The 12,176-nt window shown below is 40.5% G+C and overlaps 2 protein-coding genes across 2 annotated transcripts; both read left to right on the forward strand.

The window, feature by feature from the left end:
- Positions 1–1,209: 1,209 nt before the first annotated feature.
- Positions 1,210–5,009, forward strand: SAPINGB_P000489 (uncharacterized protein; the record flags this gene model as incomplete). The annotated part of the gene is made up of 2 exons (XM_031995213.1): positions 1,210–1,871; positions 1,925–5,009. The coding sequence occupies 2 exons, from the start codon at positions 1,210–1,212 to the stop codon at positions 5,007–5,009; spliced, it is 3,747 nt and encodes a 1,248-aa protein (XP_031851104.1).
- Positions 5,010–6,901: 1,892 nt separating this feature from the next.
- Positions 6,902–11,502, forward strand: SAPINGB_P000490 (uncharacterized protein; the record flags this gene model as incomplete). Its single annotated transcript, XM_031995214.1, has 2 exons — positions 6,902–7,000; positions 7,087–11,502. 2 exons carry the CDS (start codon positions 6,902–6,904, stop codon positions 11,500–11,502), a joined length of 4,515 nt encoding a protein of 1,504 aa, XP_031851105.1.
- Positions 11,503–12,176: the final 674 nt, after the last annotated feature.

The following is a 12,176-nucleotide window of genomic DNA, read 5'->3' on the forward strand; positions in this document are numbered from 1 at the left end:
AATTTTTTTCTTTTTGTTTCTTTTGAATTCAATCATCAAAATTCATGTGAAATTTAAGAAACATTGCTACGCATCAATGATTTTTTTTTTGTCAAAAGAAAAAAAAAAAGGCAAAGCAATCATAAAAAAAAATTAAGTTTCTGATGCCACTTGACGAAAATTTTTGTATCATAACATCATCATGGTATGGCTTGAATGTTTATTAGGTTTTAAATTGAAGGCGGAGGTTGTTGTTGTTAGAAATAAACTGGAATTTGGTGGTTTTAGAAGGCTTTTCCTCAAAAGTTTTTTTTCTTAAAGTCTTCAACCTGATGTTTTGAATAGAAATGCTGAAAAAAAAGTAACCAACAAAATGAAAATTATAATTTATTTTACCCTTCAAAGGATAAAAAAAATCAAATCAGAATTGTGAGATCTTGCTCTTTCTTTGGCGCAACTTTTTTTTTATTACTTAGAAAAGTAATAAAGAAAAAGGGAGGCAACGAAGTTTGAATCAAAATAACTCCTAAGAGTTAAAGGGCCTTTTCTTTTTATTTTTGAAAGCATTGCGGTTTCTTTTTAGAACAAGAAATAAAAATATTGCCGCAAACATAGAATTTGGCCGCCCAACTAGAATAGTTCACAAATCTTAAATATTCTATGCAAAGAAACAAAAAAAAACCTCAGATATTGTCTAATATGAGACACATCCCACAAAAGTCACTTAAAAGAGAAATTCGAGTTTCTTGTCTCTCTCTTTCTCTCTAAGTCCTTTTCCCCACAAAAGAAGGTTTTTGAAACTCAATTGACTAAGTTCACAGTTGCTAACAGTTGCTAACAGCTGGTACTATTGTTATTACTGAACGACACGGAGTACCCCTCCGCTTATACACATATGATCACCACACGTTTAATAGCATGGTACTATGACCAAGGCGGAATCTTTAGCAAAGAAATTCATATGACGGTGTAAAGTTAAAATAAGAAAAAGCAATTGATTTAAGCAATTGAGTTCTTTTGAAGATATAAATATGAACCTATTTCTCCCAGTTTATTGTTCTTTTTTTTTTCTCTTCTTTTTCTCATCATCCTTCTTTTTATTCAAATATATTTTTATTCATATCAACTCAACTTTTATTCACAACTCAAATTTTATTCACAACTCAAATTTTTTTTACTAAATTTTTTTTCTTATTATATTAAATATTAAATTTACTTTTATCTTTAACAATGGGCTTATTTTCATCATCTAAAGAAGAGACCCCCAAGGTCCCTACCAACACTACCTCGTCTATGATTATTGATGAAGCTGTCCCTAACGAAATTAACGTTCCTGGGCCCACCACTGTTGCAATTGAACAGGAGCGCAGAGCTAATGCTGGTTTATCCGGCACTGGCCACAGTACTAGTTCTCACCATGGTTCTACCCACACCCATGGAACAACTTCTACTCAAGGCTCTAGTACCCATGGATCTTCCAACACTTATGGATCGACCCCTCATGGAGTCAGCACCGGATCAACCACTAATCCTACTACCGATTATTCCACTTATCCCAAAGATACTACTACAACTTCTGCTACTTCTCAACAGCCTGGCTTAACCACTGGTCAAACACAGCAAGACTTTAGCACTCCAACAGGATACCAAGGAACTCCTCAAACTTCTCAACCTGGTTATGGAACAACTGCCAATACTTCTTCACCCAGTACACACAATAAACACGGTTCCAATACTTCCAGTACCAACCATTCTTCAAGCCAAGACAACAACAAGAACTCTAAAGATAAGGATGATCAAAGCTTAACTTCTAAGATTAAGGAGAAGCTTCACATTGGTTCTGAAAATAAGTCTTCTTCTTCAAGTTCTCCTACAGCTTTTACTTCAACAGGGTATGTTTGATTGAGGTTTTATTTTTTTTATTTTTTACTAACTTTTGTTTCAGAGAACAAGTTGATGCCAACAAGTATACTAATCCTGCTACCCAGACCAAACCTACTGGTCAAGAAGGTGACTTTGGCTTCAAAAATGCTCCATCTGCTACTGAATATCCTGCTGAGTACGAGAAATACAAGCACGGCCATGCAGGCCAGACTACCGCCGGCGTTGCCGCTGTTGGTGGGGCTGGCGCCACAGCTGCTGGTTTGTCATCAAAAAATGACAAGCTGGGAAGTACTGGCAAGGCTTTAGGCGACAGAGACGTCCAACAGAACTTGCAAAAGGGCTATGATGCTGTTTCCCAGGGTAGTACTGGAACCAAAAACACAACGGCTTCTGGCTATCCTCAGGGTTCTACCACTACTGGCAGCTATCCCCAGAGCTCTGGCGTTAGTACTACCGGTCACCCCCAGAGTTCTAGCACTACTCATGGTAATACTGGAGTTCCAGCAGGTGCCGCTGCTATCGGTGCTGGAGTTGCTGCCGGTGCCGCTTACGGCGGACAACATGAGCCTGGTTCCTACTCTACTCAACCCACATCTGGCCATAACGCGGGATCAACCACCGGTTCTTATCCAACTGGCACTGTAGGAACCACTCGTTCAGTTCCTTCTGATAGCCAACAGTCCCAAATCCCAGGTCAATCTAGCCATGTGTCTGCTTCAGGATATCCTTCATTCGGAACAACCACTAACACTGGACACCCTACAAATACTGGTTCTAACTACCAAAGCGGCTCCAACCAACCCACAGGCGCCTATGATTCATCCAGATCTGCTCAGCCTCAGGAAACAACCTCTCACACCCAGTCTGGCTACAATACCCATCCTACTTCTTCTTCCAAATACACTGATGAGCAGTTGAGAAGTTCTGAGATTCCCGGAACTTTCCATAGCTCTGGAACCACACCCAGTTCTGGATATGAGACTTCCAACAGAGGCCTTCACGACTCTCAGAACACTTATGGAACCACTCACAACACCCACGAAAACAAGGAGAATGAGGGTGGAATTACATCTACTGTAACTGCTGGTCTTTCTGCAGCTTACAATAGCGTTTTTGGAAGCTCTGATTCTACTAATCAGAATAAGACTCATGATTCTAACTTTAATGGAAATAGAGATCTTGACTCTACTTCTTCTGGCCACACTGGTCACACTGGTCACACTGGTCATACTGGTCACACCGGCACCACAGCTGGCTACACAGGTACCACTGGCCATACCGGTACCACTGGCCATACCGGTACCACTGGTCATACCAGTCATTCTGGAACTGGTGCAGCACTTGGAGCTGCCGGGGCTGCCGGGGCTGCCGGCTATGCTGGAACTCATGGCCACTCTAATCAACCCGGAACTACCGGTAATACCGGTCATACCGGTCACACCAGCAATACCGGAACCCCTGAGTACACTAGTACCACTGGAACCACCGGTCATGCCGGAACAATTGGGCGCACTGATCCCTCCGACCATCACAAGAGCAGCCACAAGAAGACCTCTGACCGCACCGGTACTTCCGAGTACATTGGCCACACTGGCACTCCTGGCACTGGCTACGGCCACGAGCCTTCTAGTGTTGCTGCCACAGGCACTGTTGGCAACCAGAACATTACTGGTGGAGTTTTGGGCAGCTCACCTGGAGCTGTCAACTTGGGAACTGGGTCTAAGCCTGCCTCTGGGGCTCCCAATGCTTTGGACTCTGCTTTGCAGCGTGGTGGCGACAAGGTAAGTCGCAGCGGCAAGGAATTGGCTGCCGGTACCACTGCTGCTATTGGAGCTACTGGGGCCACTTCAGCTCTTCACTCTGGTTCCAGAGCTGATTACAACACTCCTGACTCTCATTCTACCTCTCACAACGTTTCCAAGAATGACTATGGCACCAAGTATTCCACCACAGAAGGTCATGATAGCTCTTCTTTTCCCGGTTCTTATGGCTCTCACCCTAACAAGCATAACAATCCTACGACTGGCTCATCTTTAAATGATGGCAAACAGGCTTATGCTGGCCAGACCACCTACCCTGAAGGCTCATCTCACCAGACTTCCACAGGCTCTTATCCTTCAGAAACATCCTCTGATAAGCACCATGGCACTACTGGTTTGCGTGATGGTTCTCAGCCTAGCTATGGCGCTACTGCTGGTACCACAGGTAGTCACAACACTCATGGCACTCATGGCACTCACGGTACAACTGGCACCACTACTCAGAGTTCATATACTGATCCTCAAGTTGGTGAGTATGGCACTCCTGGCACTCCCACTTATACTGGAACCAGTGGTGCTCACGGATCTCACAATACTCACGGTACTGCGGGTGCATTAGGTGCTGCTGGTCTTGCCGGTGCTGGTGCTGGTGCTGCGGCTGCCAGCCATGGTCATGGACATGAACATGGTCACGATAATAACACCCACACTACCCATGGAACACACGGAAGTGCCGCTCAGAACACTCCTGGATCTTATGGTACCAATACTCAAAGTGTTCCCGGTTCATATGGCTCTAACACTCAGAGCACTCCCGGTTCATATGGTTCTAACACTCAGAGCACTCCCGGTTCATACGGATCAAACACTCAGAGCACTCCTGGTACCCATGGCACAATTGCAACTGGATCTTATGGTGTCCATGACAGAAATACTCCTGGAACTACTGATACTGGCTCTTATGGTACTACTCATGATAACCAAAGAGGCTATAACACTCAGACTCCTTCTGGTACTCAGAGTGTCCAGAGCGTTCACAGTTCTCAAGGACTCCATAGTAGCCAAAGCCCTTCTCATGGAACCCGTAATGCTACTGCAGGTGCTGGTATTGGTGCAAGTGCAGGTGCAGGTGCAGGTACCGGGGCTAGAGCAGCCTCTGCTGATGATTACTTGACTTCTGAACAGAAACGCGAGGTGAAGCAACACTACCAGAATTACAACGAGAGCCTTGGACCCAATGAAGAGAAGATTGGGGGTGTTGTTGTTGTTCCAGTTCCTGAGAGTCAAATGAAGGAAGCATTGAATACCCCACCTTCTCAGCTTGCTGATAAGTACCTAAACCAGGCTGGCGTTGGTGGTCAATCCAATATTGGAAAGCACCACTAAATTTATTATTTTTTTTTCAAATCAAATCATTTTAAGTATTTAATTTACATTATAACATATAGGTTATATAAGAAACATCATATTTTAGTTTATATTTTAATTTAAATTTAATGGAAATATCAAAAAAAAAAAAAATTATTAGTAAATTTAAAACAAAAAACATGACAACCGAGGGATTCGAACCCTCGCCTCCGAAGAGATAGGAACCTTAATCCTACGCCTTAGACCAACTCGGCCAGATTGCCTGTAAAAAAGTAAAAAGTCTAACCTTTTTGTGCAGACCGATTTTAAAAAACTTTATTTTGGGCTTTAATTTTCACGGAATATGGGGAAAGGGCTGGATGGTGTAAAGGATAACACGTTCGCTTGAAAGCAGAAGATACTGGGTTCGATTCCCAGAATACCCCCTTTTTCCTGAGGATGTGTACGGGAGTATTCATCTAGACTGAAAACCATAGGCTACCCTGGTTACAGGAATGCCGACTCTTCCGTACAGTCTAAATAGCCTGCAGGTGATTGCGGGCCGTATCTCTGACGGAAGAGATTAAGAAATACATGGGCGTCCGTGAAGATAAGTGGAAATGGGTTGGGAAGGTTTTGGGACCGACAGACTGGTTCTCCCTGTTCCTCGTAAGCTGGCATCAGGGCCCATCTTCCGGGCTACCGGAGACGCACAGAACAGAAACCACCAGTACTAAAAAGGTACAAATGAAAACCGGCAAGTCACATAGTCAGACAATAAAAGGATAGCGCAGATGCTGATGTTATATAGTTCTATAACCCTTGAATAAAAACAAACAAACAAACAAACAAACAAACGAGGGTTGAACCCCTGTTCCTCGTAAGCTGGCATCAGGACTTATTTTCGGGCTGTTGGAGATGCAATGTTGAAGCCAAAATTAAAAGTTTATTATTATGAAAATGAAAAGATATATAGTATGGACAAGAAGGATAGCACAGATGCTGATGTTATATAATTCTATAACCCTTGAATAAAAACAAACAAATAAACAATTCCACGGAATAAAATTACAAAATCATAATTTAAATAAATATTGAATTTATTAAGAATATATAAAAAGTATAATTACTAAAATTTCCGATTTCTGAATGAAGTGTGCATGAGTACATACCTCAACTGAACTTCTAGGACCTCCTTACCAACAGGAAAACGGACTCTTCGGTATTTCAAACTGTATTTCAGTCATTTTAAAACTGCATTTTTGAGTAACTTGTGATTTAAAAAATGGCTTTTGTTTTAGGATTATTGTTTAACTATTAGATGACTTCATTTTAATATCATATATATATTATCTACACTTGAATTTTGAAAAGTTGAAAAGTTGAACAGCCACACTGTTCAACTCTCTAAAGCAGTTTTTTTTGTTGGTATCATCACGTGATTTCATCAAACATGTTGTGGCATGCATTAACTTAACGCGTTTATTATTTCTATTTTTTCAGCCCTAACCCTCTAACTATTTTTATTAATTTATTTATTTATTTTTTTGAGACATGAATTGTCACTGAAAACCCACTGGCCATCAAATTTGTTTTTTTTTTTTTTTATCAACTTCACCACCAAACAATTCTCCATACCTCCTCCTCCAATAATAAAAACTTTTTTTTTTTTTGAAAACCTCCAAACCTTCCTATTTTGCCATATTTAAACCTGTTAATTATATTTATATATATATATATATTTGCTGCTTGTGAAATTCAGACTGGTTTAAATAGAACTTTTTTTTTTTTTTTTTTTTTTGCACGCGCTTAGTGCTGTAATCTAAAAGCCTTTGACGTGTATATTGTTCTTTATTTATTTACTTTCCCCCCCCTTATATTATTCTATTATTCTACACCACCACCATTGACCCCGCAACCTAACCAATACCATGTCCGATGAAGAAGGTTCTGATCTTGTTCAATTTACTTTTGAACATCATTTGAACACCCTTCCTCGAAATACATCTACTTTGATTGATCGTCTCAAGGTAAGTGTTCTTCTTTTTTTTTTTTTTTTTTTTTTGCTTTCATTTTTACTTGACTACTAATACATTTCATTTCATTCTATATATAGGCTTTAGAAGTTGCTCTCTATGAAGGCCACAAAGTCGCGTTCGATCCCAAATCTCTTTACGAAATAGCCCGGATATTAGTCAGTCCCAAACTCATTCAACACAAAGATGTTGGCGTTAAGGCTCACACTGCATATTGTATCTGCGATATTCTACGACTCTGTGCCCCAGATGCTCCATACAACCTTGCTGAGCTCCAGAAAATCTTTTCGCTCTTCATTGATCAGATAGCCCTTATTGACTCACCAAACGACATCTACTACAAGGAACACTACTATATACTTGAACAAATCGCTTACACAGAGAGTATTGCGCTAATTGTTGACTTTCAAAATGTCGAGCCCCTTACAATCAAAATCTTCCGACTCTTTTACAAAATCGCCGAAACTTTTGGCAAAACCAACTTGGAGCTTGAATTCACTCTCACAAAGATTTTATCAACACTCACAGCAGAACTAGAAACTCTGCCAAGCGAAGCAGTAGACATTGTCATTTCTCGGTTCTTCTCCCCACCACCCAAAAGCACACTGGAAGGAAATCAATCATTACCTCTTCAGTCAATTGGATACCAAATGTCAAAAGCAATCTGCACAGACCATGTCGATATTATGACGCGTCATGCTAACCAGTACTTTGCAGACATTTTGACTAACCTCTCTACATTTGACGATGACTACACCGAGTCCCACAAAGACGATAAGAAGGACTCAAAACGCGATAGTCTTAAAAAACAAGCTCAAGAAAGACTGCTGACGCTAGCCGAGCAAATCTGGATTGCTGTTCCTGATCTTCTTTCTAGCATCATGGGCCAACTAGAGCAAGGCCTGTCGACCGAGGACCCTGTTTTCAGAGAACTTACCACCAAGACTATCGGCAATATTATTGGGTATTCTCCAAGTCGTATCGCTTTTGTCAAAAATCATTTTTCAACTTGGAAAGCTTGGCTTGGCCGCTCGCTCGATAAGCTTCCAACCATCCGTATCGCTTGGATCAATGCTACCCCCTCCATAATCACATCCCGTATCGATGTAGCCGCCGAAGTTGCAAAAGTACTTTCAGACAAGCTTACTGACCCTGACGAAAAAGTCCGCATTGCTGCTTGTAATGCTGTTGGAAACCTGTCAGTTGAAACCATTGCAGCCAAACTTGACAAATCATTCAGTTTCGAAGAACTGTTTTCCCGGCTACGTGACAAAAAGCCTTCTGTTCGCACAGTTGCTTTCGACGTCATCGGGAATCTTTTTAAGGAAGCTTACCATTACATTGAAGAGGGTAATACCACCTATTTGCGCATCTTTGGACCAATTCCTCAAAAGATTTTTGAACAAGCTTATCTTAACGACAGAGAAGTGATTGGAATGATTGACATCACCTTAAATACATGCATCTGCACACAAGACACCGACGATACTAAACGCACCACAAGATTGCTTACTATTCTCAACAACATGGAGGAAACAGGAAGAAATGCTTTCAATGCCACCATCAAGCGGCAATTTCAGCTTTCCAAGGCTCTCGTCACGGTGTTCGCCATTAAGAAGGAGGCCGGCAATAAACCACTCTCAGAAGCACAATTAAAGAAAATTGAGTCTTGTATCAAATGGATGTCTACCACATTTAATGATTCCTTAGGTGCTGAGAATTTAATTGTAAGCTTATTTGAGCAAACAGATAAATCCGTGGGGAAAAATCTACAAACCTGCATAAACCCAGAGGCTGATTATAAAACCGTTTTTAAGGCTGTTAATGACTTGCTTTCCAAATTTAAAGCGCATCACCGCCTACTATCCATCTTTCTTTATCGAGTCAGCTTTTTAATATTAAACCGCAGCACTATTAATCCTGTTATCGAAATATCCAAAAACTCATCCAGCAATCTTTCTTCCATTGCTCATGAGCTTCTCAAAACCATTTCTGCGTCTCAACCTGCGCTGATGAAGTCCCATGTATCAGACCTTATTTCTATTATCGAGCGCACAGAAGTTGGAACTAAGGGAAGTACCGACACTCTTAAGGCCACCAACCTGCTTGCCGATAGATTTGCCGACATGCTTCCTCAGACTAGCACTTTTTTCAATTCATTGGTTGATTTTGCTACTACAGGGTCTCCTGAAGAAGCCACAGAAGCCATCAAGCTCATTACTTATTCTGAAAAGAAGGAACTTTATTACAACAAAGTTATTGACGTGGTCACAGAACTCGATCTTAAAAACAACTTACTAGCTACATACCTTTCTGCCATTACTGAACTTTACAGAACAATACCTCTTTTAATCGAGCCCAAGTCCGACCAAATTTTCCCTTTTCTCACAAAAGTTATTTCCACTAATCAGCTTGTGGCTAAAGATGACGATCCTCTTTGGGTTGAAGATAAGGATCTCAATACGGAATGCCAGGCTAAAGTTTTAGCTTTGAAAATCTACGTCAAAAGACTGATGTATGCTCTTTCTGACATGTCGACAATCGAGTCTTTTTCCAAGTTGGTGTTTACTCTACTTGCCTCTACCATTGTTAACATTGGAGAGTTGGTTCGGGTCGAGCACAGCGCGACACCGGAGTTTTACAAGTCACGAATGCGTTTGGAGGCTGGCATACAGTTCCTCGAGCTTGCTACAGGCCCTGATATTCGAAAGCTTATCAAAACCAAGGAGGTTACCAAGCTTGCTTTCCTCGTTCAAGACTCTGTATTGGAGGTCCGCAAAAGGTTTTTACACAGTTTAATGAACTACTGGTCGACAAGATCAATATCTAACAGATTTCTTCCACTGATATTTATGGCAGCATTTGAGCGAAACCGTGACTTAAACCACTATGTTAGCACTTGGATTCGTTCTCGGGCAGAGGTCAATGAGCGTCGTGCTCTTGCAGATCCAAAGAACAACGACCCGGAGCTTATTGCTTTTGAACTATGCCTGCCCTCTCTGATACATATGGTTGTACACTACCACGGGAACTTGGAAGAGTCTGGCGATGAAACACTAGACTCGTTAGCTGCTACTGCTATTGCAGCTTCTGAAAATACTGAAAAGAAGACTTCAGAGACTCACAAAGTTTTGCCGCCAATTTTACGGCGAATTTCCATTTATCTGTTATTTTACTTGACCAATGTTGCAACCGAGTCTAACATCTCTCTTATTTATTACGTTTCTCAACGCGTTAAGAATTTCCAAGATAACGTTGACGAATCAAAGTCATCTCAGCTTTACTTGGTTTCCGACATGGCTCAGCTCATAATTAAAAAGTTTCAAGAGTTTCGTGGATGGCAACTCAGTTCATGGCCTGGATCAATCCGTTTACCCTCTGATATCTTTAAACAAGCACCATGGGAGACTGTCGGAAAGAAGGTTTCTCAAACTTCTTACCTACTGCCAATATACACAAAGAGTCTTGAAGACTTTGTACGGAAAAAGCTTTTCAAGCTGCGAAAGCAAAATGGCGAATACTTTGGTGGTCCCGAGGCTGATGCACTGCTAGACGACGATGTTGAGGAGAATGAAGGTGCTGCTGAGGCTGGAGAGAAGACAAATGGTACCAAGTCAAGAAAGAGGAGTGGTGCTGGAGAACCTTCTGCTTCAAAAAGACGAAAAACTAGTGGTGCAACACGACAAACCAAGTTGACCATGTATGGAAAGAAAAGGAAGGCAAGGAATGGGCGTATTGATGATGACGACGACGAGGATATCGAGGAAACTAAAGCGAGACGGAGCTCAGCTGCAAACAAGCCCAGAAACAAACTCTTTGAGCCAAAGCGACGAAGTAACCGACTAGCAGCTGCTTCGGTAAAGGATACTTCGTTAAAGGAGGCAAGTTCTTCTGATGATTTTGAAGATTATCTGAGCGAAGAGGAAGAGCTGGAATCTGACGAAGAACAGGAAGAAGAGGAGACTAAAGAAGAAAAAGAGGAAGAAAAAGAAGATGAGCAGGAGGAGGACGAAGATGAAGAAGAAGAGGAAGAAAAAGAAGAGATACCAAAGCCAAATCTGCAGCCGAAGCCAAAGCCAAAGCAACAGAAGCAACCTAAGCAACTGGCGCAATCGAAACAACCTAGACAAACCAGATTGCGAAGACAATTAAGGAAAAAGGAAGAAGAGGAAGACCATGAGTCAGAAGAACTAGAAGAGGAGCCTGAAGAAGCTCTTAGCAAAAAGACGCGTAATGGTCGGACAGCTCCAAAGAGGGCTTCTACTACTTCTACTACTACTACAACTACTACTACTGCTAGCTCTTCTAAGAAGACCAAGGCTGTCGCAAAACCCACAAACACAAGAGCCAAAAGGAAATCCATCCCTAAGAAGAAGGAAGAGAAGGTTGTTGAGGAGAAGGAAAATATTTTAATTGATGATGATGACGAAATTGGCTCACTATCAGAATTATCTTATGACTCTGATCTTGCAGCAGAGGCAGACTTCCTACTCTAAAAAAAAACAAAGGGAACAAAAATATTTACAGAAGGCATTAGGAAACAATAATGATTGCCATATCTTTTTTTATTTTGTTTTTTTTTTTCTCTTCATATTGTTTATTTACTGGCTTGTATAATTTAGTTTTAATATTTAATTGAGAAATTAATTTTTTTTTTATATTTTAACAAAGTGATATTAATGTATTGTTTTCGATAGCAATAAGTACTTTTAATTATCAAAGATTTTAATGGAATTTTTCCTCCTATAAAAAAAAAACTTTTACTGGCTTTGCATTAAAATGATTTCTCTTTATATGATAATTATTAAATAGTAATGAATAAGTCTGTGTTTGTTATTATTATCCAAATTATTTAAATAAATCTCATTAGATTTGTTTTCATTATCAAACTACCAAAGTATGAAATTTCTAGCCGCAATCATTTAAAAATCTAAATAGAAAGAAATGGATCTAGATTCAAGTGAAAAACACAACTTAAGCTAAAGTTTTTAATCAATCAACTAAAATATTAGAATACCGATCTATATATTTTTGTTATTTATTTATTTTTTTTAAAAAGAAACATGCCATTCACTGTAAACTACATACTTCCCCTTTTTCACAAATTACATAATCACTAGTGTATTTGGTTCCAGTTCAAACTTAAAGATGACGTAATAGCAAATCACGT

The sequence above is a fragment of the Magnusiomyces paraingens genome (genome assembly GCF_902498895.1).
Source record: "Magnusiomyces paraingens strain CBS 517.90 genome assembly, contig: contig1, whole genome shotgun sequence".
NCBI classification, from domain to species: domain Eukaryota; kingdom Fungi; phylum Ascomycota; class Dipodascomycetes; order Dipodascales; family Dipodascaceae; genus Magnusiomyces; species Magnusiomyces paraingens.